Here is a 26,374-nt window from a genome sequence, read left to right as displayed (position 1 = left end):
GAGGAGGCAGACAGCCTGGGGCTCACACAGGGCCACGAGGAAAAACATGGTGTTCTGGCACCTGTTGATGTCCTGAAGCACATGAGGAAGCTGACAGAGCTGTTGGCCCGAGGGAAGGAGACTCATAAGAGGAAGGAAGAAAAAAAGACAGTAGATGGGGGAAAAAAAGGAATCCCTGCTGCTTTTCTTTAATGTAGAACTGGACTGAAATGTTGAACATGACTCAACATTTTACATTCATCTCGACTGAAATTGTGACTGTTTTGAAACACGAAATTCAAGTAGAGCTCTTCATCTGCTGTTAGTGCGGCAGAGCAAAGTGAAGAGGACAAGGAGCCGAGTCTGAACAACACTGTTGGGAAATAATTACAGAACTGTTCCTTTTGTCAGCACACATCTGAGGACAAAATGTACAATGTCAGGCTTTATTTTCAGAATGTGCACTAGCACTACTACAGCACAAGACCGAAACAATATCCAAGGTGTACAGATGCGTATTAACACCATCTGACCTACACAGTTTAAAACTTTGTACTTTGTGAAAATAATTTATCTTTTTGAAAATAAATTGCAACATTCTTTATTTCCAACATAATGAATGCAGAGATGTGTGTTCATGCATGTGACATATGTCTATCTGTGCGCTTTCACAGTATTTGATGCATCTTCAAAAAGACAAATCTTTCTTCTGGCTTTGAAAGCAAGCCCCGCAGTACAGAAATTCTTGCAGTGTGTTAAGACACACACATAAAGACACAATACCTGCAGCACGTTGCTCCATAAACGCACCCACTGAGTGCAGCTACAACCTGAAAGCTCCGCTGCCCTACAAAAAATAACAAGCAACATGCGTGCAGGGGCTGATAGCAACAGCCGACATGATTGAACTCATGAGCTAGAATAAGCCTGCATGAATATAAACATGAGACAGCCATGGGCAACAAAATGGGGAAGGAGAAAAGGAAAAAAAATATCAAGGATTTCACTGAGTGATCCAAAGCACTGGGCAATTTCTAACATCCACAAGCAATCATAACTTTACAAAGACATTGGGAAGACTGTGTGAGGCGGCGCAACGCTCTGGAACCAAAGTCTGCACACACACACAGACACACAAACTCAGACACCCGTATTACACATATAATAAATAGATAAGTGAAAGGAGAAATGGGAGGCTGGAGAGAGGTGTAGAAGCAAACAAATGGATTCTGTATTTCACAAATGTACATCTGCAGATGCACAGAGTCAGGCAGCTACCAGGGCTATAAATGCCAAAAAGGCTTTGAATGAGTTTCTCCTGAGCTTGTACGCATCTGTTATGTGTCCTCTGCTGTCACTTCAATTCATGACTTTTTGGAACTTTCTAATGTAGACATTTATTTCTCAGACATTTTACAAAAAATGACTGCTTACCCTAATAATATGGTCAAATAAGAGTGAATTCAGTGGGAGAAATTTCAAATTAACATATCTCCTGTCAAGGTTTCAGTGGGAAAAAAAATCCCTTTTAATTTATACACCTTAGAAGGGTTACAGTAATAAGACTTATAGTGGTTGGTGAGGTCTTAAAACTCAAAGATGCACTTTAAAGGGGATCTTTGGTATTTTTCAACCTCAACACTTTTTGCCCATGTTTTTGTCTGTGAGTGACTAATGGGAACAACAGTTTTTGAAATTGGTCCAGTATTGAACCAGAGCTCTGCAGCCAGCAGCCATGAAACAGACTGAAATGTGATCTTCAGGTCAAGAGCACTCTGTCAGTTTATGTCCACTAAAAGTGCTTGTTTTTGCCACTGACAGGCTCAGACTGTTCTCAGTGTCTGACAAAAAAAAACCAAAACATTTTTCTTTACCTTTTGCTTTATCTGGTCTGTTTGTTATTGTATCCATCCAAGTCTCACTCAAGGAGAAGTTTCGCTCTGAAGTCACGTGAGTTGAATTGTTGCAAGAAGACAGAAACGAACAGACCAGATCTGGCGAAAGGTAAAGAACGCTTTATTTCTCTGTAAGTTCATTTCTATAATGTTGCCAGCCATTTTTCAACCCAAACCATATTTTCCCATGTTTTTGTGCCTAAGTGACTAATGGAAACAACAATCTTGAAACTGGTGCAGTGTTGACAACAAGACTGCAGCCACCAGCAACAAAAAAGGCTACAATGTAACCACTATGGCAATAACAGACCTTCAATATAGTTCCACTAAAAGTGCTTGTTTTTGCCACTTTCAGGCTGCAATTGTCACTATAAGTGTCTGACAAAGAAACAAAAAGCTGGGCTGTTACGGGTAGACAATGATAAACCAGATCAAGCAAAAGGTAAAGAAAACGTTGTATGTCTCTGAGCAGTCCTTTCCATAATGTTGTTGGCCACGTATGATAACAGTCCGAGCCTGTCAGTGGCAAAAACAAGCACTTTTAGTGGATGTACACTGATGGTCTGCTGTTGTCCCAAAGATTACACTGAAGCCAGTTTTGTGGCTGCCGGCAACAGCGCTCTCACTCAATACTAGACCAATTTCAAAAATTGTTGTTCCCATTTGTCACTTAGACAGAAAAACATGGGAAAATAGGGTCCAGGTTGAAAAATACTAGAGTTTAAAATTCATTATATTGACTTAGATAAAATGAAAAATCGCTCCATGCAACAATGTCATCCTCACCAACAGTGTAGCTCATGGCAGAAGAGAATCTTCTGAAACCCTCCTGCTGTGCTCAAAGCCCGAGCAGCGGCCTTCGTCTGAGATCTCACATGAAAGTGGTGGTGCCCACTGAACTGTCATTACCCTCACTGACTCCTCCCCAACTCCAAACACACAGACATACACAGAAAGAATCCAGGTGCACTTCACAACCCTGCTTTCAAATGGGCTACTTTCCAATAGATCACAACATTTGTGCCAGCACAGCTCAAATTTCCACTCCATCAACCAGAATCAGTAGGTGAAATGATTGTGCTGCTTAAAGTCGTTCATCATTTTGTGACCGTGAGGCAGCTCAGCTCTTTCTCACTGTTTAGGAGGAATTCATTTATCATTTATTATATTGTGCTGAGAGTTAAATGCAGTCAAATTCAAATGCAATTCCATGCACAGTCACACACTACTACACTACAGTTCTACACAAATGTAATTTCTGATCACTAAAATGTAACTCGAGCATGGAAATCCTAATGAATGCAGTTAAACCGTGGGCTCTGGGGGTACAGATATCACCATCTCCTCACTGCTTCCTTCTCCTTTTTGATTCAGGCTGCAGCTTAAAACTCCAAACATCTCAAACTGCACTTAAACTAATTCCCCAGAGAGAAACCCTGCATCCATCGCCCACTTTTCCTCCTCTAAGTCCCTTGCTTTCTCTCACTCTGTCATCATTGCAAAAAAAAAAAAAAAAGCGACAATAATTCATGAGTGTTAAGAGCGAGTGTGCATGTGAGTGTATTTGGGGTCTGGTTGTTACACAGCATGGGGAGTCAGAGCAGCATTAGCTTCATTTTACTACTGCACGTGTGATAGAGGACAGGAAGAGAAAATAAAGAATTTGGATTTTTAGTCACATACAAAAGAAAGCATAAAAATCATGTTACTGAAAATGAATGAATATAACTCAATATGAATTAGGTTATTGCTCTCGACAGTAATCAAATAATGGTTAGCAAGAGATTTGCAAGATCCAAGACAGAAATTGTTCCCAGTGAAGATGAAAGGGGAAAGGGGTTTATGCAGCAGTGTTGATATGACTTCTGAAAATACGCATTAACAGCAAAAAAAAACACAGTCAGAAACCACATCCAGCAATCAGGACGGATTTAGAAATTTCCAATCTCCAAACTGGCTTGGAGGAGGATGAAAGTTAATGAGGTTTCTTGTCAACAAAGACTTGAGCGCTGCGGCCCGACCTCTGGGCACCGTGAGTCACTCTGCTGCATTCGGTTTGGTGACTTGTGTGTTTTTTTTTTTTAAGGCCTGGGCCACCAGTCGGGTCAGTTTTATTATCAAACTATCAAATGGACTACTCATGGATGTCAGCTTGAGGACAAGATGATAATAAATTCAGCTTCACTGGAGGCACATTTGATGCTAAAAGTAACTGTTGGTTTTTATACAGCAAATATGAAGTGCAATATAAGACCTTTGAGAGGATAAATGATGAAGGTGCCAACAAGACAAAAATCATGGCATTAATAGGAGTAATAGACTGTGCAAACAATAATGAAACAAAAAACAAACTAGGTCAGTACACATACTGTATACTGCGGGCTGGCAAAAACACACACACGCACACACACAAACACACACACACACACGCACAGCAGTGCAGAACAGAGAAACAGCCTTGACTGTTTATGTCATTGTTTTAAAAAGGAAGAGCAGCATCCATACTGCAGTGCAGATCATCTCCAACTGTCTGAACCTTTGCTAATGACTATGTGCTACATCACTGCGTAGTTTAATTCAGAGATCCCCCCACCCCACACAACACACATACACTTTTCAGCCGAAATATGACACCTCGATTATCTGTAGTTGGACTGTATCTTAACTAAAAAAAACAACTAACACTGATGTAAAATATCTGACATACAGTATATGAAATAATATAAATATCAAGGTAGAAAAAATGGGCCTAACTCATGATTACTCATTAAAAAAGTCAGCAGTTTCAGGCTATGCAGACTAGCAGATAGATATTTAACTCTAAATGAACAGTGCACATTTCTTTTGTTTTGTTCAAAAGTAGAGCCATCATGCCAGCTGCAGCCTTATTGTTTCCTATTTCTTCCATTCCAATGTTTGCAAATGTAATGTAAATCTGTTTCTTTGTGGTTTACTCAAAAGCTGGCTCATATTTCATGTGGTGAAATGTCATTAAAATATACGGTAGAACAATAGAAAGTAACAAATCTTGCAGAATCCATGGCCATGTCTTGAGGCACAGCACAGTGAAGCGTAATGTGGCCGACAAAAGCCCAGGACATTTTCATTAGGGGAGACACTCTGCAGCTTCATATAGACAATTCAAAAACACAATAGAAAGCTTTGATCGAAAAAACAAACAAACAAACATACAAGCAGATGACTTTCAACCCGAGAGAGACAGAGAGAGAGTGAGAGAGAGAGACGAGACGAGACGAGACGAGACGAGACGAGACGAGACGAGACGAGACGAGATGAGACGAGATGAGAGTGTGTTTTCTGAGAAGACAGAGAGTTTTGTATGTTGAGGCAAGAAAAAAGTAAAATAAAAATGTGTCATAAAAAGGTACATATTCTTTTTTACAGGTATGTGTTTCTTTTAAAAAAAAATCTTTTTTTGGCCTTAGATTTTTACAATATTATAAAACAGCAAAAGATTCACATAGCAAAATAAATCAAGCTATTCCACTTACTGCCACATTGATCAATAGAATTATTTGAAAAGATTTAAAACATATATGACAGGCTGACCACAATCACAGACCCCATAGTAGATATATGGGGTGTATAGAACTTTTGTTTTGTTTACAGGATATACTGAGTTTTTCTGTGCATTTGTTTTCTGAGTTGGTGTGTTTTGGACTTTGTATCATCTCTGTATTTGCAGCGTGTTTGCCGTAAATGTATTTGTTTTGGCTTTCTGCAGTGCATTTTTTTCCATCTGAAGCATCTCTGTTGTTTATGTTACAGATTTTTGTATGTGTTGTTGAACTGGCATCGTTTCTGAAGCTGCAGCACGTTTTTCCTAATGGAACTGTTTTGGGCCATTGTAGCACACTTGCCCTTGTTGGCCACTGTAGAAGCGGCATCCACTTTTGGAACCCAAGCAAAACTCTTTAAAAGACACTCACCAGCCAGCACTCCTGCCATGTAAAGCAGACTTATGCGTAAGATGCCATGGACCATCTCCAAAGGAACGCCAATCATTAGCTGCAGTAAAGCATTGAACCCCAGCTGCTCCAAACTGAGGGGAGAGCAAAGAGAGAGAGCTATTCCAATGAAACCATGATATATTAACTCCTCCTATAGCTGTGCAACATCTGAAACATCCAATCAGATTTTAAAACCAGTTCTGCATTATCATCGTGAAGGAGGTGGAGTTTTGCAAACGTACCCAACGTGCATGAACATGTAGCTGAAGAAGCGCCACACTTGTGCACGGTGACCGGGATGGTAGACCAGTGGGCTCTTCATGAAGTCGGGCTGATAGGTCTGCAGTACCCACTTGTTTAGCATGATGCCATAGCACATGAACACGATAATCTGCAACAGACACAGAGAAGACACCAAACTGTTCAAACTGTCAGTTCTTGCTGACATAACCACAACATGCTCTCTATCTGCAGACTGCTGGTACAAAGGTGGCAACTGCACTGCAAAACAAAACCCATTGTGCTTTATGAAAGACACATGACGTTTTCTTCTCTTTCTGTATTCCTCAGCTGATGCTTATTAGAGTTGTGCAGACAATTACTGCCTGCAGAAAAAAAAGGAACATCTGGTTCAATTCCATTAATTTCTTTTCATAGAATAATGACTCATTGTCTCTGTGAATTAAAATGAATGTGAACCGTTATTATCACATCCTCATTGTCTTTACAGACCAATCAATGCCATTCGGAGGCATTATAAGAGCACTTGGCTATTCTTTCCTCTGAATTATGTTGATTTCAGGGGAAATGATGAAGTTTTGTGAGGAAGCTGTAGGTTATTTTCGCCACTTAAGCCTCAACAATTCAACAGTGGTCTGTGAGGGCTTCAGGGTTTCTTTTATCCAAATGAACAAAATAGGTAATTTAATGTCACTGTGGTGACTGGGGTGCTTTCTGACCTGGTTTCTAAGTTCCAAAATCAGTGTTTTAAAAAAAAAAATCCCAGCATGCAGGCTGACTGAGGGTTTCAGCTTGGAGAAATGGCATTAAATGCACCCACTAAGCCCCTGACTCCCAAATGGGTTACCAGCTCATATCGAGCTCACAGGAAAAGCGTGTGATCAAAGGCAGAAAATCTTTTCAGTGGGTCTGAAGCAAACGACTGAGCCAACAGAGCAGTCTAAAGGCAGGTTTGTGGGTTACTAGCACATACTCAAGTGAAATAATGCAGCCCATGTTTTACTATAGGAATGTTTGAATCAGTGGGCTGCATTAGTAGAGTAGTCCACATTCAGTTTAGTGTTTGACAAGTCAATGACGTCACCTCCTAAATCTCACCTGTACGATGGTGACAATGGCGATGAAGACCGGTGGGGGACACAAGCGGTTCTGGTGGAAGTACCAGCGACGGTCCGTCTCACAGGGCAGGATCTCGTAGGCCACATAGCGGACAAAACGTTTGTACAGACCCAGCCCCGTCTCGTCCAGCAGGATCTCCCTTTGCAGCGTGCGGCGGCCATTGGCAATAGCCCGTCGGAAACTGCTGGAGCGCTTACTGCTCATCTGAGGAAAAAGTAGTAAAATATATATCATTCTCAGTTCAGTGCAATATCTTGTGGGCAACTGCTTGGATCTTAAATGAAACTCAGAGGTAGGATGAACATTTAGTTAGTCCTCCAAATTCGACTATGAAGTATGAATTTATTACTCCGCTTTACAGGTGATCTGACTGTTAATGTTAACCATTAATTAGCCAACATTAAGGGTCGTTGTGACGAAATTTGCACTGAAAAGCTGACCGTATTTCCACAATTTACATGTGAATTAAAGAATGAATGGTCCTCAGAAGAGAGTAAAGGGAGGCAAAGAAGCCTGAATACTTTACTGCAGATCTCCAGGTAACGCATGCACATATGACATCAGAGGATGTCACAACATATTGTCTGATCAAACTCTTAATCAATATGTTCATCGGTATCACAAGTATGCCATCAAAGCAACTGTCAACACACTCATATTTCACTAGTTGCACAATAAATGTAAACATGCAGATAAATGTATATGATGGTCTGTGGTAATGTGCAGCCCTACAGTCAATGCTGGAGACCTAGTTTACACAAAGCAGTGGGATAGTGTGCAGGAATGTTTGTGTTGCTTGGCAACAGTCCAGTTGCAGACTTATTTTTGTTGACAGAGCCAAAAAAGTAATTAAATAAACAAACAATGTCGGGAGGGTTACTTTTACAATGTATTCCACTATACACGGTGGAATACATGCCCAAAAATGTTATTTGTAACATATTCCATCATACCACTCCAACATATTGAGTACTCAAACTAAGTAACATCATTCTTAATACTTTGGATTACTTTGTCTTGCCATGCTAGTTTGTCTGGGCCTTATATTTACATGCCAAGAACACACGACAGAATCCTTGATGTGCATCTCCTCTGTTATTGTCGTGTGGCAGGTGCATTGCACACTTGCACACTTTTTTTATTATCTCTTAATGGAAAATGCACGCCTCATGAATTTTGCACTGTGTCCTAACAGTAAGCGAACATCCCTCTCTGTCCACTCTCTGCGAATCCATTAAATATGCACTTCTGTTATGTCATGTAAACAAACCACGTGGTCTACATATTAGCTGTGCGCTCGAATGGACATATTACCACTGAAATGAAGAGTGGTAAAAACACTTTTTATATTCCGATATTTACTGAAAATGACAGTAGGTAGTTTCATAGGTTTTTTTTAGCGATGTTTCATTTACCAGAAACGTCAGCTTCCTGGTGATCTCACATCAGACAGCTGGCATCTTATTCAAGTTTTTGAAATTAAATGAGGAGGTATTGTGTAGATAATAACTCATTTCAAACACACAAATCAGCTGTTTCTCATCCCATTGCAGAGCTTTCACAGTTAGTACATTTTAATGGAAAAAAAATATATATATATATATCACACTGACACTCGTGTCGTGTTTTTCAAAGACAGTAACTGTATTCAGAATATCACCAATTAAAAATGTAACTGTAACGGCATTGAATTTTAAATATTCAACTATGTTACTTGTAATCAGTTACTCCCCTGCTGAACAAACTTTTGTGTCCGTAGACTCGTCCCTACAAACAAATCACAGCGTGCTGATATTCAGTACTACGGCACCCCCTCTCATGTGATGTGTGTTACTTCCCGAAGTCTTGAATCACTGTGAGGTTGCAGCTGAGGTTGGCAGGCAGTTATTTCTAGGGCAAGAAATTGTCACGTAATTAGCATATATTCCTCTGTAAAACCACAACTTGCTTTTAAGCTTTGATTTTGTACAGACTAAACAAACAACATATAATGAGTTAATTAGTGAGGTTTAGATGTGCTGGCAGGTGGTATTGTTACCTTTGAACAGAGCCAGGCTGTTTTTCACTCTATTTATTTTATATTTACAAAGCAAATGTTGGTAAAATTCCTACCTGATTATCTTCACTTTTAAATATGAAATATGGAATTATAATCTCTGTTTGCAGGACTTTTTTTTAATCTTGTGCCCAAAGTATTGGAGTAGTGAATTGGAAAAAAAAACTTTCTAAGGTTCTCTGCACCTAGAGTATGGAACAATTTGAAAAATGATCTTTGATAGAAAAATGATCCAAGATAGTTAAACCAATCACCAGCAGTTTAACAGACAGATATGAGAGTTGTGTCAGTCTTCTCATCGATCTCTTATCAGCAGAGCAAATTACTGTATTTCACTAAACATCTTTAAGAATAAATGAGAAACATTCTTTTTTTCCAGCTGACAGACTCATTTATTGTGACATTATGGAATCAACAGACGGCTCACTCCTTGTGTTTGTTTTTGCTACTTAATGACTTAATGTTTTCTGCAATAATCTGGTCTCAAGTTATTTTACAAGCATCACACCTCACCAGGACGAATGGATCTCATCATTGCCTGCCGCTGAATTTTTCATTCTTAGCAATTAAATCCATAACTTTCTTCACGCTAACTGGATAAAACATCAGTAAAGGCAGATAGCTTCTTTTCATATGAACTGAGGGAAGCTCATCGGTGTGACTAATCAGCCTAGATGGGAAGCCAACATTCAGGAAGTGCTGATTACACAAGGGATAGCATGAGGGTTTATGTAAGTTCTACTTTTATGATATCAAATAATCAGGGGAAAGAAATGACACTTATCTACTTTATGGGCTTTTTCTATTCGTCTGACTTCCCTTCTGTGAACAGTGAAGTTTCTCTTTTGCTATTCATGCTTAATGGTTCTATTTTTTTGCACTTCCTGCTACCTTAAATGCATTTACTTAAAAATAATTTATGTGTGACTTCAAGATCTCAAGAATCCTTTTTTATTTTTGCATGTTTTGACTGATGGAAAACACTTGTTCAGAATAGAAATAAGCTAGAGGACAGTTTCTCACACAAAAATGATTCATCAAAATCTTAAAACGGCTCACTTTAAAAAGATAGATAGCTCACAGTGAAAGCATTATGCACTATGTTTGGTAGAAATACTGCCTTTATGTCAGCTGAGTGCATTAAAATTAATAAGAGCAAAACCTTCAACTGCCACTAAACAGGCAGATTTCATAATAACTAATTCAGGACGTAGGAGGTATAAAAAGCTTAGTGCTTGATACATCTACACTAGACTGGGGGTTAGAATAAAATGTCTTTTTCTTCATATATCTCAGCAGCAAATAAAATATTAATATTCAGCCATGTTACACATATAAACAACTGGTGTTTCCTTTTTTGCCACAAGAGAGATGACAGAACTGCATCTGAATATTCATGACTGATCAGAAACTTAAATAATGTATAAGTGCTTTTTGATTTAGACAGTACGTGAGCGTGACTGCCGGCAGGGTTGATTGCAGCTCAGACACCCTAACAAATAGGCTGTTGAAATGATTTTGCCCTTGAAAAGCAAATCTTTGTTAAGAGGAAGTATCCGTGGAAAGAGGGAGAGTATGTGTGTATTCATGTTATCACAGACTCCAGGTCTGCTTAGTGAGCAGGAGCTCTGCAGCAGGCTGCGGGCCAGCGGGACCAACTCTTGATAAGTTCTTTAATAGAGGCTTAGGATGAAAACTATCCAAATGCCACTATTTTGACAGCCGTGGCAGAGAACTGCCTGGATAACAGCACACACAGAGGGTTCTTTTCTGCCACTGAAAATACTGTCTGACCAGCTCCCCACAGCAGGGATCCGTTTAAAGGTAATGTCTGTATTTCCTTATGGAAAACAAGCGCGCATGCTTCACAGGTAAGATTTACTTCATGGCTGATACTCAGTGGCAACACCAGATGTCTGACGTCTCTGGTGTAGCTAAAACAATACAGCTCCTTTGAGGAAAACTGGCTGACTGTGCAATTATCTCTAAATCAAAATATGTGCTATAATGTGATGTGACAATGAGATGCCAGGAAAAGCAGCACAAGAGAAAGAGGGCATGTGGGCAGCAGCTGCAAGTGTATAAATCTACAACAGCAGACCTTATGTATAGTTTTCTAATAATAGTAATCTCAGACAATATGGCAGTTTCATATGAAGTGTAATAAAACCTCCAGAGGGGGCCTGTAGGAAGTACAACCCACCATTTAAGTACACCACTCATTAGCCAGGTCCTGCTGCTTGTAGACTCATTATATGTGGACACAGCAGGGGGCACGGTGAAAGAAATTATGGGTCAATATCTATAAAAGCTAATGAGCTAAATATACTGGAGGACAAAGGCTGAAAATAAATGAGCAAATAATGAAGAAGTAATGAACAGATTGCTCTGCAAACGGAGCAGCTGCCTTTTTTTTTTTCCTTTTCAAGAAATCACTCAGAAAAAACAGGGGTGGGGGGGATTATTAATCCCTTTTGGAAGTTAGCAGAGCAGGAAGTGGTAACTACCCAAACTGTGGGTAATTATGACACTGGTGGTTGTACAGTGAGGGTGTGAGGGGCCTGTTGCACACTGATAACCAGAACGGTGTCGAGCTGGGCTGCTGGCTCTCCCACAGATGGAGGGATGCATATTTAGTATGGAAATCAGGCCTGGAAAATGCAATTATACTATACTTGAGGCTGGGAGTGAAAGCAGAAGAAGAGGAATAGAGGGACATTAGAAGGCAGAGAGGGGGAAATTAAGACGGGAAGATGAGATGCCTGCCTGGGTGAGCTCGATTCTGAATCTGGACAGTGAACGTGAGACATCTCCTTTCTTATTCTAAATATCTTCATATTGTTAAATTCACAATGAAAAGGACAAAGTGTGTTTATAGGAAGAAAAAGGTGGAATAGAGAGAGGTTAAGGGGACATATTTTGCTCATTTTCAGGTTCATATGTGTATTTTGAGGTTCTGGTGGAACATATTTACATGCTTTTACGGTCAAAAAAGCCCTTTCACTATATTCTCCCTATACTGTCTGTGCTGGAAAAACCCGTATTCACCCTCCGTCTGGGAGGCTTCGTTTAAGTGCCTGTCTCTTTAAGACCCCCTCCTGAAAAAACACTGTCTGCTCTGATTGGTGGCGGAGTCCCATCTCATATTGATCATGATAATACTGGTATAATGGTCAATACGATAAGAAAAAATAATACTGTAATAATGGCAATATTTTGACTTGTTGACATAATGATATCATTAGGTTTCATACGGCAACAATAAGCCTGGCTAAAAGCAAAATTTGCAAGTTACTCACAAATGTTTTATGAACAACTCCAGATTTTTCAGCCTCCTTTAGAGCTCAGAGTAAACTCAGTCAGCAGCTTCTCTCGCAGCAGCACAAAGTTTGTCTCTACCTCTCCTCTCTCGCGTATGCATGCAGGAATTGGGGTCACCAGGAAAAATTGTTATAAACCCGCCATAAATGGACCTACATGATGCCCGTGGCTCAACAAAAAACTATAAATATATATATATGTATGTATATATATATATTATATATATATATAGTATATATGTATGTGAATTTCCAATAGTTTGTAACTTATCAAAAGAAATGCAGGGAGCTGTTACATTTATGTTGACATACACAACCATAACACTTATTTTGTTGCAGTTGTATGGTCTTGAAATTAGTAATATAATATTTTTTCACAGATCAACAATAAATGCTTCTAAACCAAAAATCTTTAACACCCAACAAGTTCCAGCAAGTATATGATCAAAAATTGTGGAGAATTTAATAACATTGGTAGTCAAGATTACACGTTTCCCTGACATTACTGTACTGTGACTGAGGGAGATGACAATGTAAAGAAAAAAGAAGAAGAAAGAAAAACTGTTGGAAACAGAGTAGTTAGACAGTCTTAAGCCTGAGGTTTTTGCTGACATGGACTACTTTTACACACGTTTAACTCAGTATTTGAAACCATGGCCACATTTAATATGATCATCCATCATTGTAGAAAAAAAGTCTAACAATTAAAGGTCTCCTTTAAGGGATGTAAATGTAATTGTGTTTTCGTCTTTTGTTGACTTCTGTTGACTTTTGGAGTTTCATCTGTGTTTGGCCTGATAACAACACCTGCTGCCTCTCCACCTCACACTGTATTCTCCTCCGTTCATACTGCCTCTGTGAAAATTTGCTGTCAGGAGACACAGCTAACCATAGCTATCACTCTGCTTCGCGTTCTCTGACATGTAGGACTGCCGCCTCTAAAGTGAGCATTAGCAGCCTTTTGAAGTGGCGACAGGAGAGAGACGGCGAACAGACAATAAGGCACACATGAGCAGCCAAAACACAAGATAACGCACTGAGAGGAGTGACAGAGAGCAAGGTTTGCCGAAAATCACATGTCATCACATAAAGTGTTGTAGGGGGGTGGAAACCTCTGACTTGCGCATCAGTAACGGTGGAAGTTTCCTGACGAGGCAACGGCTGCCAGCGTATAATTGATGCTGAGGCTTAAAGCACAAAGATAAAGATAGTATTCCCCTTTGGAGACAGCTGAATGGGCCAAACTGACAGCAGTCTGTGAGTGTGTGTGTGTGTGTGTGTGTGTGTGTGTCAAACAGCAAGCGTCCATCCTCCTCCTCTTGGTAGCTGCATGTTGCCTACTGTACATGCTGCTCTCAGCTTTAGTCAATTGTCCTTGATGGATTAATTAGCCACAACCACATGGTCAATACTTCCCAGCTCAATACTAATTAGTAATAACAATTTAAAAAAAGGTGGTTTAAAGGCCATTCGGGCGTCTGCACTGCTGATAAAAAAAAAAAATCCATGAATTATTCTGATTTTGCTCAGTTCATGGTGGCGGCCATCTTTCACTCACATTCATTGACACACACACACACACACACACACACACACACGGTAAATCATTTATCGTTACTAGAACATTAAAAGGCTGCACCAATTAACAGAGCTCGCATAGTGATTCACCACCACCGGGCTAACAGTGTCACTATCCCCGTTTACTGTCTAATTTGTGAGTCATACAAAGGACCAAACCCTCCTCTCGCTCGCTCTCTCTCTTTTTCTCAGACACATATACTCATGCACTCTTACAGCAGAATCTAAATCACTGCAGATCTCAGCCTCACTGATTCTACCCTGACCCAGATACTAAGGTTCTTTCTTGCCCAAATCCTTTTAAAATGAGAGTCCACCTTTTTTTTCCCCCCAGCAGTTTGTGACCACAGCCTTCCTTCATGGTTTAATCATTGCGGTGCTAAAACTTGGAGAGGAGAAAAAAAAAAAAAAAAAAAACTTCACTCCAGGACACTTAAGCAAAGTGCATCACTTTTAGTCGACAATCCATCTAAAACAGAAAGCTTTGGCTGGAGTTTGGTGTGTGGGATGTGATGTTGATAGGTAGCATCTGTGTCCCTGGAGACAGAATGATGCACTGTGGGCACTTAATGTGACTTCAAATGACTTGAAAACTTTAAAATACTGTATATTGGCTACAGAGTGTCTCTCAGTGGGCCTGTATAAGTGGTGTATAACTGTAACTGCTCTCTGTGAGTGCTGTCTTTCTTGCAATACTGCTTCAAATGTGACAAAAATGACACATGTGACAACACATTACGTAGGTCTTGATCTCACTACACCTCCTGAGGGAACAGAAAATGTAAGTGCAACATTTGGGCACAAAGCAACAGTCTTAAAATCCTCCAACCTGAACAAAGAAAACCCCTGCCATAATCTCTAAAAGGCATCCTCCGCCCTCTAATTAACCATGGTAGCCATTTTGGATCTCGAACATTAGCTAAATTACCACCTGCAGGAAAACAATGACACACTTATTCAGTTACACAGCTGTTACATGATAACATCGGAGGAGTCTCTTTAAAGAAATCGATACGCACAGTTACACGCACAGGAATATATCTGACTTCAGGTTTCACCCTCAGATTAGCAGATACTCATTTATCACAGAATCGTCCCCCGAAAGCTCCGCCATGTGTGAACTTTGCCTCTTCGGGTGGCTCTCAGCCTCCTGCATCGTCATAATCTCTGTGTGTAATTGTGCGTAAACATGTCACTGCGTGTAAAATGTGTGCAGGTTGGCTTCCTGTGTCAGATTTTTGTGCTGACGTGGATTATTAGTCAGAAACGGACCTATACTCTTTGTGAGTGTATATGAGAGTGAGTGTGTGTGTGTGTGTGTGTATGTGTATAGTTCCCCAAGAGAGGTTTTAGCAGAGTGTTACTTATTCACCCCTCTGGCTGAACTGATGGAGTTCTCCGGCTAAGATCGCCCTGCATGAAAGATGGGTCGAACATGAACGAGTCTTGTACTTAGACACACATACCCACACTCAAACACACTCTTAGACAGCATAGAAGCTGTTGCCCAACGGTGCGATTCAAACACATTTACACCCACTGAGGTCGAGAGAAGCAGCCTGGATTCAAGGCTCCGCTGAGCGAATGTAGAACAACAAATCAAAAAAATGTCGAACACACCCGTTAAGAAACACAACTGAGAGACATCGCAACAGCTTGTGGGCTGAAAAAGCACAAACCGAGGATACACACATTCTCGCCACTTTCATTTTAATACGCTGCAGGGGAGTTCCACCTTCAATCGAGGCTGGACCACAAATCAATACAGACACCACACTTTAGGCACTGGCTATAATATAATGGCAGCGCTGAACTTTCCAAATCAAAACACAACTGTCATCTGTCACACACTGCAGAGTGCTACTTCTAAATCTGCCTGAGATACAGAGATGTGAGAGGGAGGAAGAGAAGGGACAGACAAAAAGCAGGGAAAACAGGCGTGAGAGGGGGAAGAGAGGGACCAAAGAAAAAGTGGAAACTGCAGAGATTTAGGTGAAAATGATAAAAGTCAGAGAGCAGTGGAGAGAAAGGAGGCGAGGAGAGAAAGAAGGCCGCGGGTATTCGTTGATGACCTGGTTGAAAATGTCATGCTACATGCAGCACTTTCTGAGCAGCAGCCTGGAGCTCATCCGAACCTGCAGAGTTCACGCGTCACATGCTGCACGGCAGGAGGCCAGATTCACATCAACATTTCGAATATCCTCTAAATTAGTCAGCAAATCTGTCCTGGCAGTGCTCATGTGTATGAATGAGAGTCTGTCTGCAGTAGAGACAGTGTGTGTATATCAGGGAGAGAGGAGTCAGACAGAGAGGAAGTGGGTGGCTGCATTAATTAATAATAAAATGCTTGAAACTGTTTGTATATATGCAAATCATATGCATGCACGGAACGGTGTGGATATGGCCTGTGTGCGTTCACATGTGTGTATCAGACAAAATCTTTACAATCAGACCTGGAGGTCGATATCTGTGTGAGGCTGGGCGTTCTCAAATTACCTCAGATTACTGCCTGCTACTACCAATGCTGGGCTAATCGAAGGCAATTTGCATTTGGCTGATGGGCAATTTTAAAAGTGTCTCCCTGATGCTTTCCGAGGCGAGGTAGTTTTTTTTTTTTCATACCTAACATATGCTCACGAGTGTAGAATGAAAGAGACGGAAATTAGATCGGAGGGTTCAAGGAGGCAGGTTCAAAAAAAGGGTGGGATAATATTACATTGGCTTGAGGAAGAGAGGGTTGAAGACGAGAATGCACTGAAATGAGATGGATCAAAAAAAAAAACAAAAAAAAACACATCAAAAATGGCAGAGGAAGGTAGCTGTACATTTCCAAGAAAGTAAAAGAGATGCTACACTGTAGGAGCAGCTCTTCTACACTGATTTCTCTGTAGTGGAAGGGACCTCAGAAATGGGACCTGCTCCAAATTGAGTGGCCTCATGTGGCCTTCATTACGAACTGTGGGTAGCACATTTCAAAAGGGCGTGAAAAAGATGTTTTAAAAAAGAAGAAAGAGAAGGATAAACAGATAGAGAAAGAAAGAAGGGGAAATGAGCTTAAGGAAATTAAAGTGTGCCAGGAATTGCTTTGCGCTGAATTAATCTCGCCGCTTACACCAGTGCGGTGCCCAGATCAGAAGGCAGGTGCTCATCTATGTGCTTGGAGAGAATCAGCCTTTCACGTATAACAGCTTTAAATGAATTTCTAATAGGAGCGCAATTGTAAACACAGAGAGGTGAAGAGACAGGGAGCAAAGAAAAAGAAGAGGAAGAAAATAAAGAGCATGGTGAATCCAAAGCAGAGGCAAAGGACAAAACTGCTTTGGAAAAAGGCATCTGCAGCTGTAATTCAGAGTACACTGTCCTCACATCGGTATACAAAGCATATTCCTGCAGTATCACTCGTGTTGCTGTTACTCTATCAAATACATTAATAATGACGCTTATGATAAATAAAAATGTGTTGTTTAAACAATGTGACTGTCAGCTCGGTGTGGGTGTTTTGTAGTACTTGCTGTGCATGGCTCTGTGAGGTTAAGTGCCTGGATTTACAGACACATTAACTGCAACGATTGATCCTCTTTTTTGCAGGACAACGACCTGAATGGTCGAGTCAATTTTCGCCACTGCAGAGCTTGCCGGTTCTGTCTGGATCAATTCTGTAACCTTTCTGAAATCCAACAAAAGCATGTGTGTGGAAATTTGTGCTGCAGGACACGAAATGCCTCGAGTGAGTTCCCTCTGCGTAACTATGTGTCTGTGTACGTGCGGTTCTGACTTCCACTCACCAGCTCGATGAGCTCCTGGTAGCACACCTGTCCCTCTTCATTGCTCTGGACCAGGGCTAACAGCATGTCCAGTTTGGACGGGTCCAGCTGCAGCTCATGGTGCTCCACCAAGCTGGTGAAGTTCTCCACTGCGATGAAACCGGTGTTGTCTGGGTCCAGCTGGAGAAAAAAAAAAACATTCCACTATGAGATCTCAGGGATATAAAGATTGCTGATAACAAATGTATTGAAGATTTCTGTTATGCATCATGACTTTTAATAATAAGCAGCAGTGCGGAGATGAAGTGCCAGCTTGCCCTGAGGGAGAATGCATCAGTAAGCTGAGACATATATATACACAGGGACACAAGATACTCATAAAGACAAATGAGAGCTACACGGATGAAGCTATAAGCTCAGACAGTGACACCAGTTTTAATTAAACTGTGTTGCCACTATAATGCATGTGAAAGAATTAGACCTGCCTACAGAAAAAGCCCCATTCAACCTCATTAAAGGAGCAGGTCTGTCAAAGCAAACAGCAGGATGGTTGTTGCTGTTGTTGCACGAGAAGACGTGTCATTCTAATACGCAGTAACCTGCAATTTCCCGGAAAGAAAAATCCCTCAGCATTAAAAGAGGCTGACTTTTCAGTCTTTGTTTTAGAGCGGATGCTTCGTTTGACCGTGCGAGTCCGACCTTGGTCACATTTGCAACTTGCAGTCAGTGTGGGTTTTTTTTAATCACCACTCACTCACCGAGACCCACAGCCCCATGGGTTATTACTGCTGATGTCTGTATGCCAGCGCTGCTCCTCGTAATTGATTTAAGCGGGAGAGTGTCATAAAAACGGCTGAGTGTAGTCGTCTAAAATAGCGCCCGCTTAAAAACTGCTTGTAAAGTATAGGGTGTCTATCTACGCTTGGTTTATGTAATGTGGGTTTTTTATTTTTTTGGGCGGCAGCTTCACCTACTTATTACTTGATTTTCTTCCTTCACCTTCTCCTCTTAAATGCATTCGATTGCTCTGCAATGGAGCGTTAATTCCTCATGCCAGCTCTCCTTAGTACATCTGATTGTATTTGTGAAAATGCGCCTGAGGACAAACTGGAGCAGTACAAAGAGACCACATGAGAAGAGCCCTTGCTGCTTCTCATTTTACTGTTTCCTGAATGCTAACACAGCCTCATTAGGTTTCAGATAGTAAACCAACAGCCTTTTGTTGCCCCGGGGAGGAGTGAGCTTTCAGATGTTGCGTCAGTGTGGAGTCAGTCGTGCTGGATCATCGTTGCCCATGTCATGAGTCCATGAGAAGAATCCCATCTAGGCCGCTTTAGTCTGGACCTGGCCTGCTCTGACATGGTTAGACAAAGGCGATTCATCGGCTGCATGAGGAAAGCGGCATTAAACCACGCTGCGCCGTGTCAGTCCCTACTGCGGGGGGCTCAGAGCTTAAAGCTCTACTGCTCAACCGAGGAGCTGAGGATCAATCCAGGAATCCATCGGTGTTTGTGCGTGTATCTCCTTCTGAATGTGTTTACCGTATGTCCTCTGCTTCCACTTGCACTGTTTCCAGGGTGTTTTTACAGTCATTCAGTTGAACACAAGCATCCTTTTAATTCCATTTAATCTGTTTTTTACTCCCCTGAAAACGTATGTATTTATTCACCTGGAAGAGCTCAGTGGAGGCAGAAACTAATGGGTAAGTTTGATGACGCTTGACTCAGAATGTGTTTTCCCACTGCTAGTTGATGCAGCGAGGGGATTTTGTTAGCTATGATACTTTAACAATGCTCTGTGTACACCAACATGAGTCAACAGCATAAACAATGGCTTTTAACTAATATTATCAAGATTCTGTATGCGTATAACCATTGCTGTTTCTAAGTCATTAAAGGTCCACTGTGTAGGAAAGAAAATGCTATGTGGACACAGGCCTTCAGTTAGGACGTCTCTAATAGTATTCTCAGAGTGTTTGTGAATACAGCCCCTGGATCGTAAGTTATCAGAGAAAACAAAGTGAGCAAAGGTAAGCAGGTGCTGGGCTAGCAGCCCATCGCTGACATGTTAATTTGTAACATGAAACTTCTTTATTCAGTGTTTTTATCGATTTCAATCACCTGGTCAACTTGTTTTGGGGAAGAAGTGACTTCTGTGGATAATATGGCTCCCAATAAAAGCCCTGAGCAACGAACACCAAAGGAATTCTAACCAGGAAAAGTTTAAGCAATGTGAACATTGTTTAAGCAATCTTAAACAATATTCCCTAAACTTCACGTCATGTACATTATTTAAGTGAGGTCTGTGATCATATGAAGGAAAAAATCCATACAATACTTGACAATATCCCTTTTGGTCTTTGTCCCTCACACATCATCTAAACTCTCAGATCCTGACAGCCTGTAGTGTCAAGGCAGTCTGCAACGCATATAAAAGCAAATTTGTGAACAAAAACAAACCAAGATGGGGAAGAAAATGGGCCCAGGTCTATTTTTAGATAATCCCCTTAACTGTGTGTTCCATGGACGTTTGTTAAAACACGGCCCTGTTCTCCCCTTGAGGCTCACTGAGCAAAAATGGTGCAGATACGGCCAGCTTTTGTGATGTGTTGGGCACCAGGATGACATGTGGGGAATACAGGGGGAGAGAGAAAGAACAAGAAAGCAGCAGAGAGGGTAAAAGTGGAAGCTGAGAAAATGAGGTGGGTGGTTGGTCGGTAAATGAAATGAAAGAAATGAAAAATGATGAAGTTCAAGTAACGGTAGAAGGAGGAGAAGGTATGAAAAGACAGGCGAGAAGAGACAGCATGAAATGAAACAGGGATGCACAGAGAATAAAAAACGCCTTGCCTCTGTCTGTTATTCTGCGCGTCTGCCTAACCCGGCAGTCTGGCTCTTCTTCTCTTTCCTATAAGAGGGCTGTGACACACTCCAGTGCTCTGCATCCACTTGCCACTGAGGGGAGATAGATCAGATTCTAATGTGCTCCTGGCTCAGCCCAGGCTGACAGAGGGAACAGAGAGCCACACTGGGGACGTCTGATTACTGTCAGCCTCCATATGTCAGCACATCACTACACATACAGCAGCAGCACAGACACAGGCATGCTGTATATGGTTGTGCATATTTACGCAAACCAAGTGTTGACGCCGAGCTGTCACACTGCACAGATACTATTCCCTCCGCAGTCTGACCTTATTCAGAAAGAACGTTACACAGGGGAGACTGTCTGCCGAGGATACAAGGAGGTGGAGGATTGGTTCTTGTAGCCAATTAGGGTTATCAATTAGCAAGATGAGGTACACTGAGATGAATGAGGGTTGGCAAGAAGAGCGTTTTTTTTTTTTTTTTTTTCTGGGGCAGGCTGGTGACGCGCATGAACAAGGGGGGAGAGAGGGAGAGAAGAAAGGGTTGGAAGAAGGAGGGAAAAAACGCTGAGAGGGAAGCAGTTATTGAAGCGATCCAACACTGGTGAGGGCGACACTTTGACAAGCTGCATGCGTTTCTATGGTTACCAGCCGCCTGCGTGTCATCCCTTTCTTGCACCCCCCCCCCCGACATATTGGCGTTCGAAAGGCAAAGGAAAGACACAAAAGGGGAGGAAAGAAAGAGACGATGAAAGGAGGGAAGGGTGCAGAGTGGAAGGAAAAACAGAATCAACATGGATGGAAAGAGAACAACGAGACAAGAACGGGTTGGTAGTAAGACGAAGGCAGGGTTTTACATCTAAGGGGAGGCGGGGCAGGAGATTATAGATGGAAGGTGGTGCTGCTGGCTCAAGAGTAAGTGGGAGGAGATGGACAAGACATGGGATGAAAATGTATACACGAGCACGAGGAGGAGGAAGAGAGCAAAGAAGAGTGGAATGCTGACTGCAGAGGAATGATCTCAGTGTTAACCCCCAGGACCTCCATTACCTCCACCGCAGCGACTCCGACTGACACAAGTCCACAACTTACTTATCAGTCTGTTTCACAGGGGCTCAAGAGTCAACCCTCCAGCCCATGAACAAACCACAAAACCCAGCCATGATGGACGTCCAGCCAGTGGGCTGAAACACAGCCAGTTCTATCACCCTACCAGTAGAGGACTGAAACACAACCAAGACCTCTGTATGTAGTACAAGCAGACTTGCAGCTAACACTGCATTCACATCATGTAGGCAGAATATGGAGAAAGATTCCTATGGTTACACTTTCCATTCACCTTTATTATCTGACATTTGGCTTTTCCTGCTTTTGTTTTTTTAAATGTCCATTTTGTAGGATTTAGAGGGATATATTGGCAGAAACTGATTATAATACATTAAGTATGTTATCTTTAGTGTATGATTACCTGAAAATAAGAACTGTTGTACTCTCCTTACCTTAGAGTGAACTGTTTTAATTTTATAGGGTGCAGGTCTTTGTCGGCCACCGTAGTAAGAAGCCAAAATGCAGTGCTGGAGTTACATTGTTTTGTTTTTTTTTTTATATGTGAAACTGCTTTATTCAGTGTTTTTAGTGGTTTAAATCTTTGGGTCCGTTTGTTTTGGAGAGAAAGAGACCTCTGCGGATAGTTTGGCTCATGTGAACATCTGGAATAAAGTTATTGGAGAAAAAGGTGACCAAACATTAGTTCACAAAAGGGCATGACTGTGACAACCAATCACATCTGTTAAAACACTTTGTCATAGCAGTGAGGTCAACCACACCTCCTCACTAAGATGAAAATGTGTGTCCCCTCCTAGCACAGAGTGGCACTGAGAATTTTCTTAAATCACTTCTAATCAAGGATTCCTTACTAGAAATGTTTAGGCTAAGTTAGGAGCTTCCTGTAAGTATTCTCATATGTTTGTGTGTTATCAGAGAAAAAGGGTGAGCATAGGTAAGGATGTGTTGGACGAGCGACACTGAGCGAAACTGAAACTGTTTTATACAGTGCTTTTAGCGATTTTAATCACATGGTCCATTTGTTTTGGAGAGGACGAGACCTCTGTGGATAATTTAGCACTGAATAATAACCTTCCACACAAACACTGAAAAAATTCTAGTCAAGAGAAGTTTTAGCTGGTCACATTCTGCACCAAATGCCCTAAATCTTACACACTTTAAATGAATGTTATTGAGTATTTATTTATGCGTATAGCCACAAGTATTATGTGTGTTAGCTTAAGATTTTCTAAACAGTCACTCAGAAAGATAGGAAATTAAAACTAACAAAAAAGGAAGACAGAGCCAACTGCTCATTGTTACAGTTGTCCATAATCAAAGAGGGGCATATTCATATCCAGTATCTTGAAATCCATTAACCAATTACTGTGTCAAAAATTATCCATTTCTTCCACTTATCAAACAAAACTGCCTTACTCTATGCTGATAGGTCATTTTTTCTATAATATAAACCAATTTTTTTTATTGTTCTATGTAAGAGGTTTTTCAGTCTTATAAAGATTTCTTGTTATTGGCTTTTTGCATGCAATAATATCTGTAAATATCAATGACACAATCAACTGTATTTCCAAGATACATAACATTGCATTTCTTGGGTATTGAATATCCCGTGATATATTTTGATATAACATTTACATATTCCCTCAATGAGTGTAATTAAAAACTGTGTGTGTCTTTCACATGTCTGCAATCATAATTGTTTTAAACCAGTTTCTTTACTCTTGATTTTAGGTGTAAGTTCTTCCTGCTTTTCCTATGGTAAAGGTAATCTAATGTTCTTAACATGGGCCCCTGGAAGAGTATTTGTTCTTTAGGTGAAAACAAATAGGATCCAAATAAACAACACTAAGATAAAACTTAACTAATTAATTTTATTAGTCCATTAGCAGAAAATTAGTTAGTGAAAATGTTGGTAATTGATTGATTTTCTATTATTTTCTGTTCTTTTATTTGTTCTTCATTTTCTTTGATCTATTTTCTTACAAGTCTGACAATTAATTGAGAATATAAGTAGCCACAAATATTCAGATTGGGATTTATTTTGAATAGGGCTCAAGCTGACTTGAGGCATCCCTATCTGTACACACCTCTATCAATTACCAGCCAGATGATAAATGGAATTTTAAGTATTTTGCTCTGTATGATAATTAAGAAAATCAACTGAAGGGCAGTTACTCCAAACAAAAAACATTACAGTCAAACCAAACACCACATACTGAAAATGTGTAAGATAAAGCACTGACTTACACCTCTCCTTTATACAATACATAAATCAAACATCAAAAGCAACAGATCTTGAAAGGTTGATTCTAGCTGTAGAGTGCACAGTATTTGTGCTTTGGAAGACCAGCACTGGTATGAGTCCCACTGACTAACCCCGTGGCACAGAGCCAATGCAACAGACTACTTTGGTCTCTGTGAACAAGACTGTTGAGCCTGAACGGGGCTGTGTATCTGCAGAGGGCAGAGGCATTTACAGGGCAGAGCATATTTGCATGACATTAGATAAAACCCTTTTGATTCGTCTCTGGCTGCCCTCAGGACTCACTGGTGTTCACCAACAACTGGGCCACCAACTCTGTAATTATCACAATGCACGTTCTGCCCTGCTGTTGCCGTCATTATGCTAAAATTTTACCACTGTGGCACTGTGACGTGATGGCCGTAAAGATCCACACCACTCTCTCCTCAAGTTGACACCCAAGGGATTTTCTCTTGATGCAAACAATCATCCAACTACATTTCCTGTCATTTAAACACAGTACAAACAGCCACAGGAATTCTCAAATACAGCTCAATGCAAATTAGCACCAAAGAATGATGAAAGAGGACAGTGTTTAAGAGCATTATTCTCTGTACTTGACAGAAATGTGTCAAAATAGCATTCCAAACGCAAAGTACTTATGGGAGGGATATAAATAAGCCTGATAAGAACTGAATGACACGTAGGGAGCTATTCACCACCTAATGATAGCGTTCTTTAGTGGTCGAGTGCTGCCTACCATCAACTTGCCTTATCAGTGGTGCTGCAAGAGAAAGACTATCAGAGAAAGTGCGTCTGTGTGTGTGTGTGTGAGCACGTTCTGATCCTGAGCATATGTGTAAGCCTGCACAGGCCAGAAATAGTCGGAGTCAGCATTGCAACCTCCTGCAGACAAAGACTAATAAAAAAACTCACTCATGTTGCCACTGTTGCTTTCTCCTTCTCTTCCCTTGCAGTATTTTCATGTGGCTCTGTGTGACATGGCCTCTCGTTTATACCTGCAGTGCTCATGCAAACTCAGCATACCCAGTTTTCTTCTGGGGTAACACATCCTGACTTAGGAGGAAACCTCCAAAGCATTAAAGTTTAGCTCTTTTGGCATCTAATGTGTATTTAACATCTAGACACTGAAAAACTAAGCAGTGACAGACAGTAATCCCTTCCCTTTACAAATGTCTCCTCCAAAAAGGCCCTGAAGCAAAGCACTTGACCTCCAGGTGCTCTTGTGGATTTGCTTAGAGGCTTGCAGGACACTGTGGGGAGCCTCCAATGAAAGTGACTATTTAAATCTGGATGCCAGAGCGGCAAAAAAAAAAAAAAAAAAAAAGGCATGCTCTGCAAAACATTTTTTCTGGAAACAGACGAGCTAAAAGTGCCCAATATGTAGACAGGTAGTCGGCTTTGTTAAAAACAAGCTTGCCTGTTCAGAGTCCAAAAGCTGTTGGCGGATTTCACTTCATTCTAGTTTAATTAGAGAGACCTTTTCCAAATCAAAGGCCGCCGCACGGAGTCCCAAAGGTAGAAAAAATCCCGTCATCAGCCAGCGTGAGTGATCTGGTCTAGACTAGAGCTTAATAGGACCGCAGTCTGCTCTGTGGCCTTGCAAACTGTCTATATGATCACACTGGCGCAAGCACAGAAAACCCCACAATCAATACAACAGCCAGCCGTTTACAGCGTGGAAGCAATGGCTTCATCTCCAGCCCAAGGACCTGCTACACTGAAAATGGATATTGACACAGATGAGTCAGCCTCTTTGATACCGCATTTAAATGTGTCTATGAAGGAATATGTGTTGTTGAGGTATCACTAAATTGTTGTTATCACTGAAGTGCTTATACAGCATATGACTCACCAGTGTGGCCACAGAGCATCTTCTCACTCAACCCACACGGGCTTCCTTCACTTGTTATGAAAACACACATTCATAAAAATGCAACTGTGCACAATTCACAGACACACACACACATCTCCCCAAGGCTCCTGAGCGTGTTGATCAATGTGTTGCTGATGGGCCACTTGTGACTCCTAAACCCTGCAGTAGATAATTGATTCCTCCCTCTTGGACAAAATGATAGCCCGATCTATTTGTCAGTCAGCCAAAACCCCAGTTCATCATCAAAAAACAAGAGACATGTTTAGCTTAGAAATGTAAGACATAAGCTAGAGCAGGAGATGCCCCCACACACAAAATCACATATGGCCTCAAAAAGCCCTTAGCCAAATATAGACATTGCTTTCTGCCTTAAAATCCATAT

General features: G+C 41.1%; 1 protein-coding gene across 3 annotated transcripts in view; it reads right to left on the bottom strand.

Annotated features, from left to right (window-relative positions):
* rhbdl1 (rhomboid, veinlet-like 1 (Drosophila)) overlaps positions 1-26,374 on the bottom strand; it is an 80,368-nt gene that overhangs the window by 34,316 nt on the left and 19,678 nt on the right. For all 3 annotated transcript variants that reach the window (XM_088069901.1, XM_042508643.2, XM_088069900.1), the window contains 4 exons: positions 17,944-18,102; positions 7,184-7,408; positions 6,088-6,236; positions 5,825-5,937 (listed from right to left, as the gene is read on the bottom strand). In XM_088069901.1, coding sequence (XP_087926027.1) covers positions 5,825-5,937; positions 6,088-6,236; positions 7,184-7,408; positions 17,944-18,009 — 553 coding nt within the window. In that variant the 5' untranslated portion in view covers positions 18,010-18,102. The remainder of the gene's footprint in view (positions 1-5,824; positions 5,938-6,087; positions 6,237-7,183; positions 7,409-17,943; positions 18,103-26,374) is intronic.

Source organism: Plectropomus leopardus, chromosome 19, assembly GCF_026936395.1.
Source record: "Plectropomus leopardus strain MGB_pleo_1.0 chromosome 19, ASM2693639v1, whole genome shotgun sequence".
Classification (NCBI taxonomy): Eukaryota; Metazoa; Chordata; class Actinopteri; order Perciformes; family Serranidae; genus Plectropomus; species Plectropomus leopardus.
Note: the sequence above shows the minus strand (reverse complement) of the source record. Positions and strands in the feature narration are given on the sequence as shown.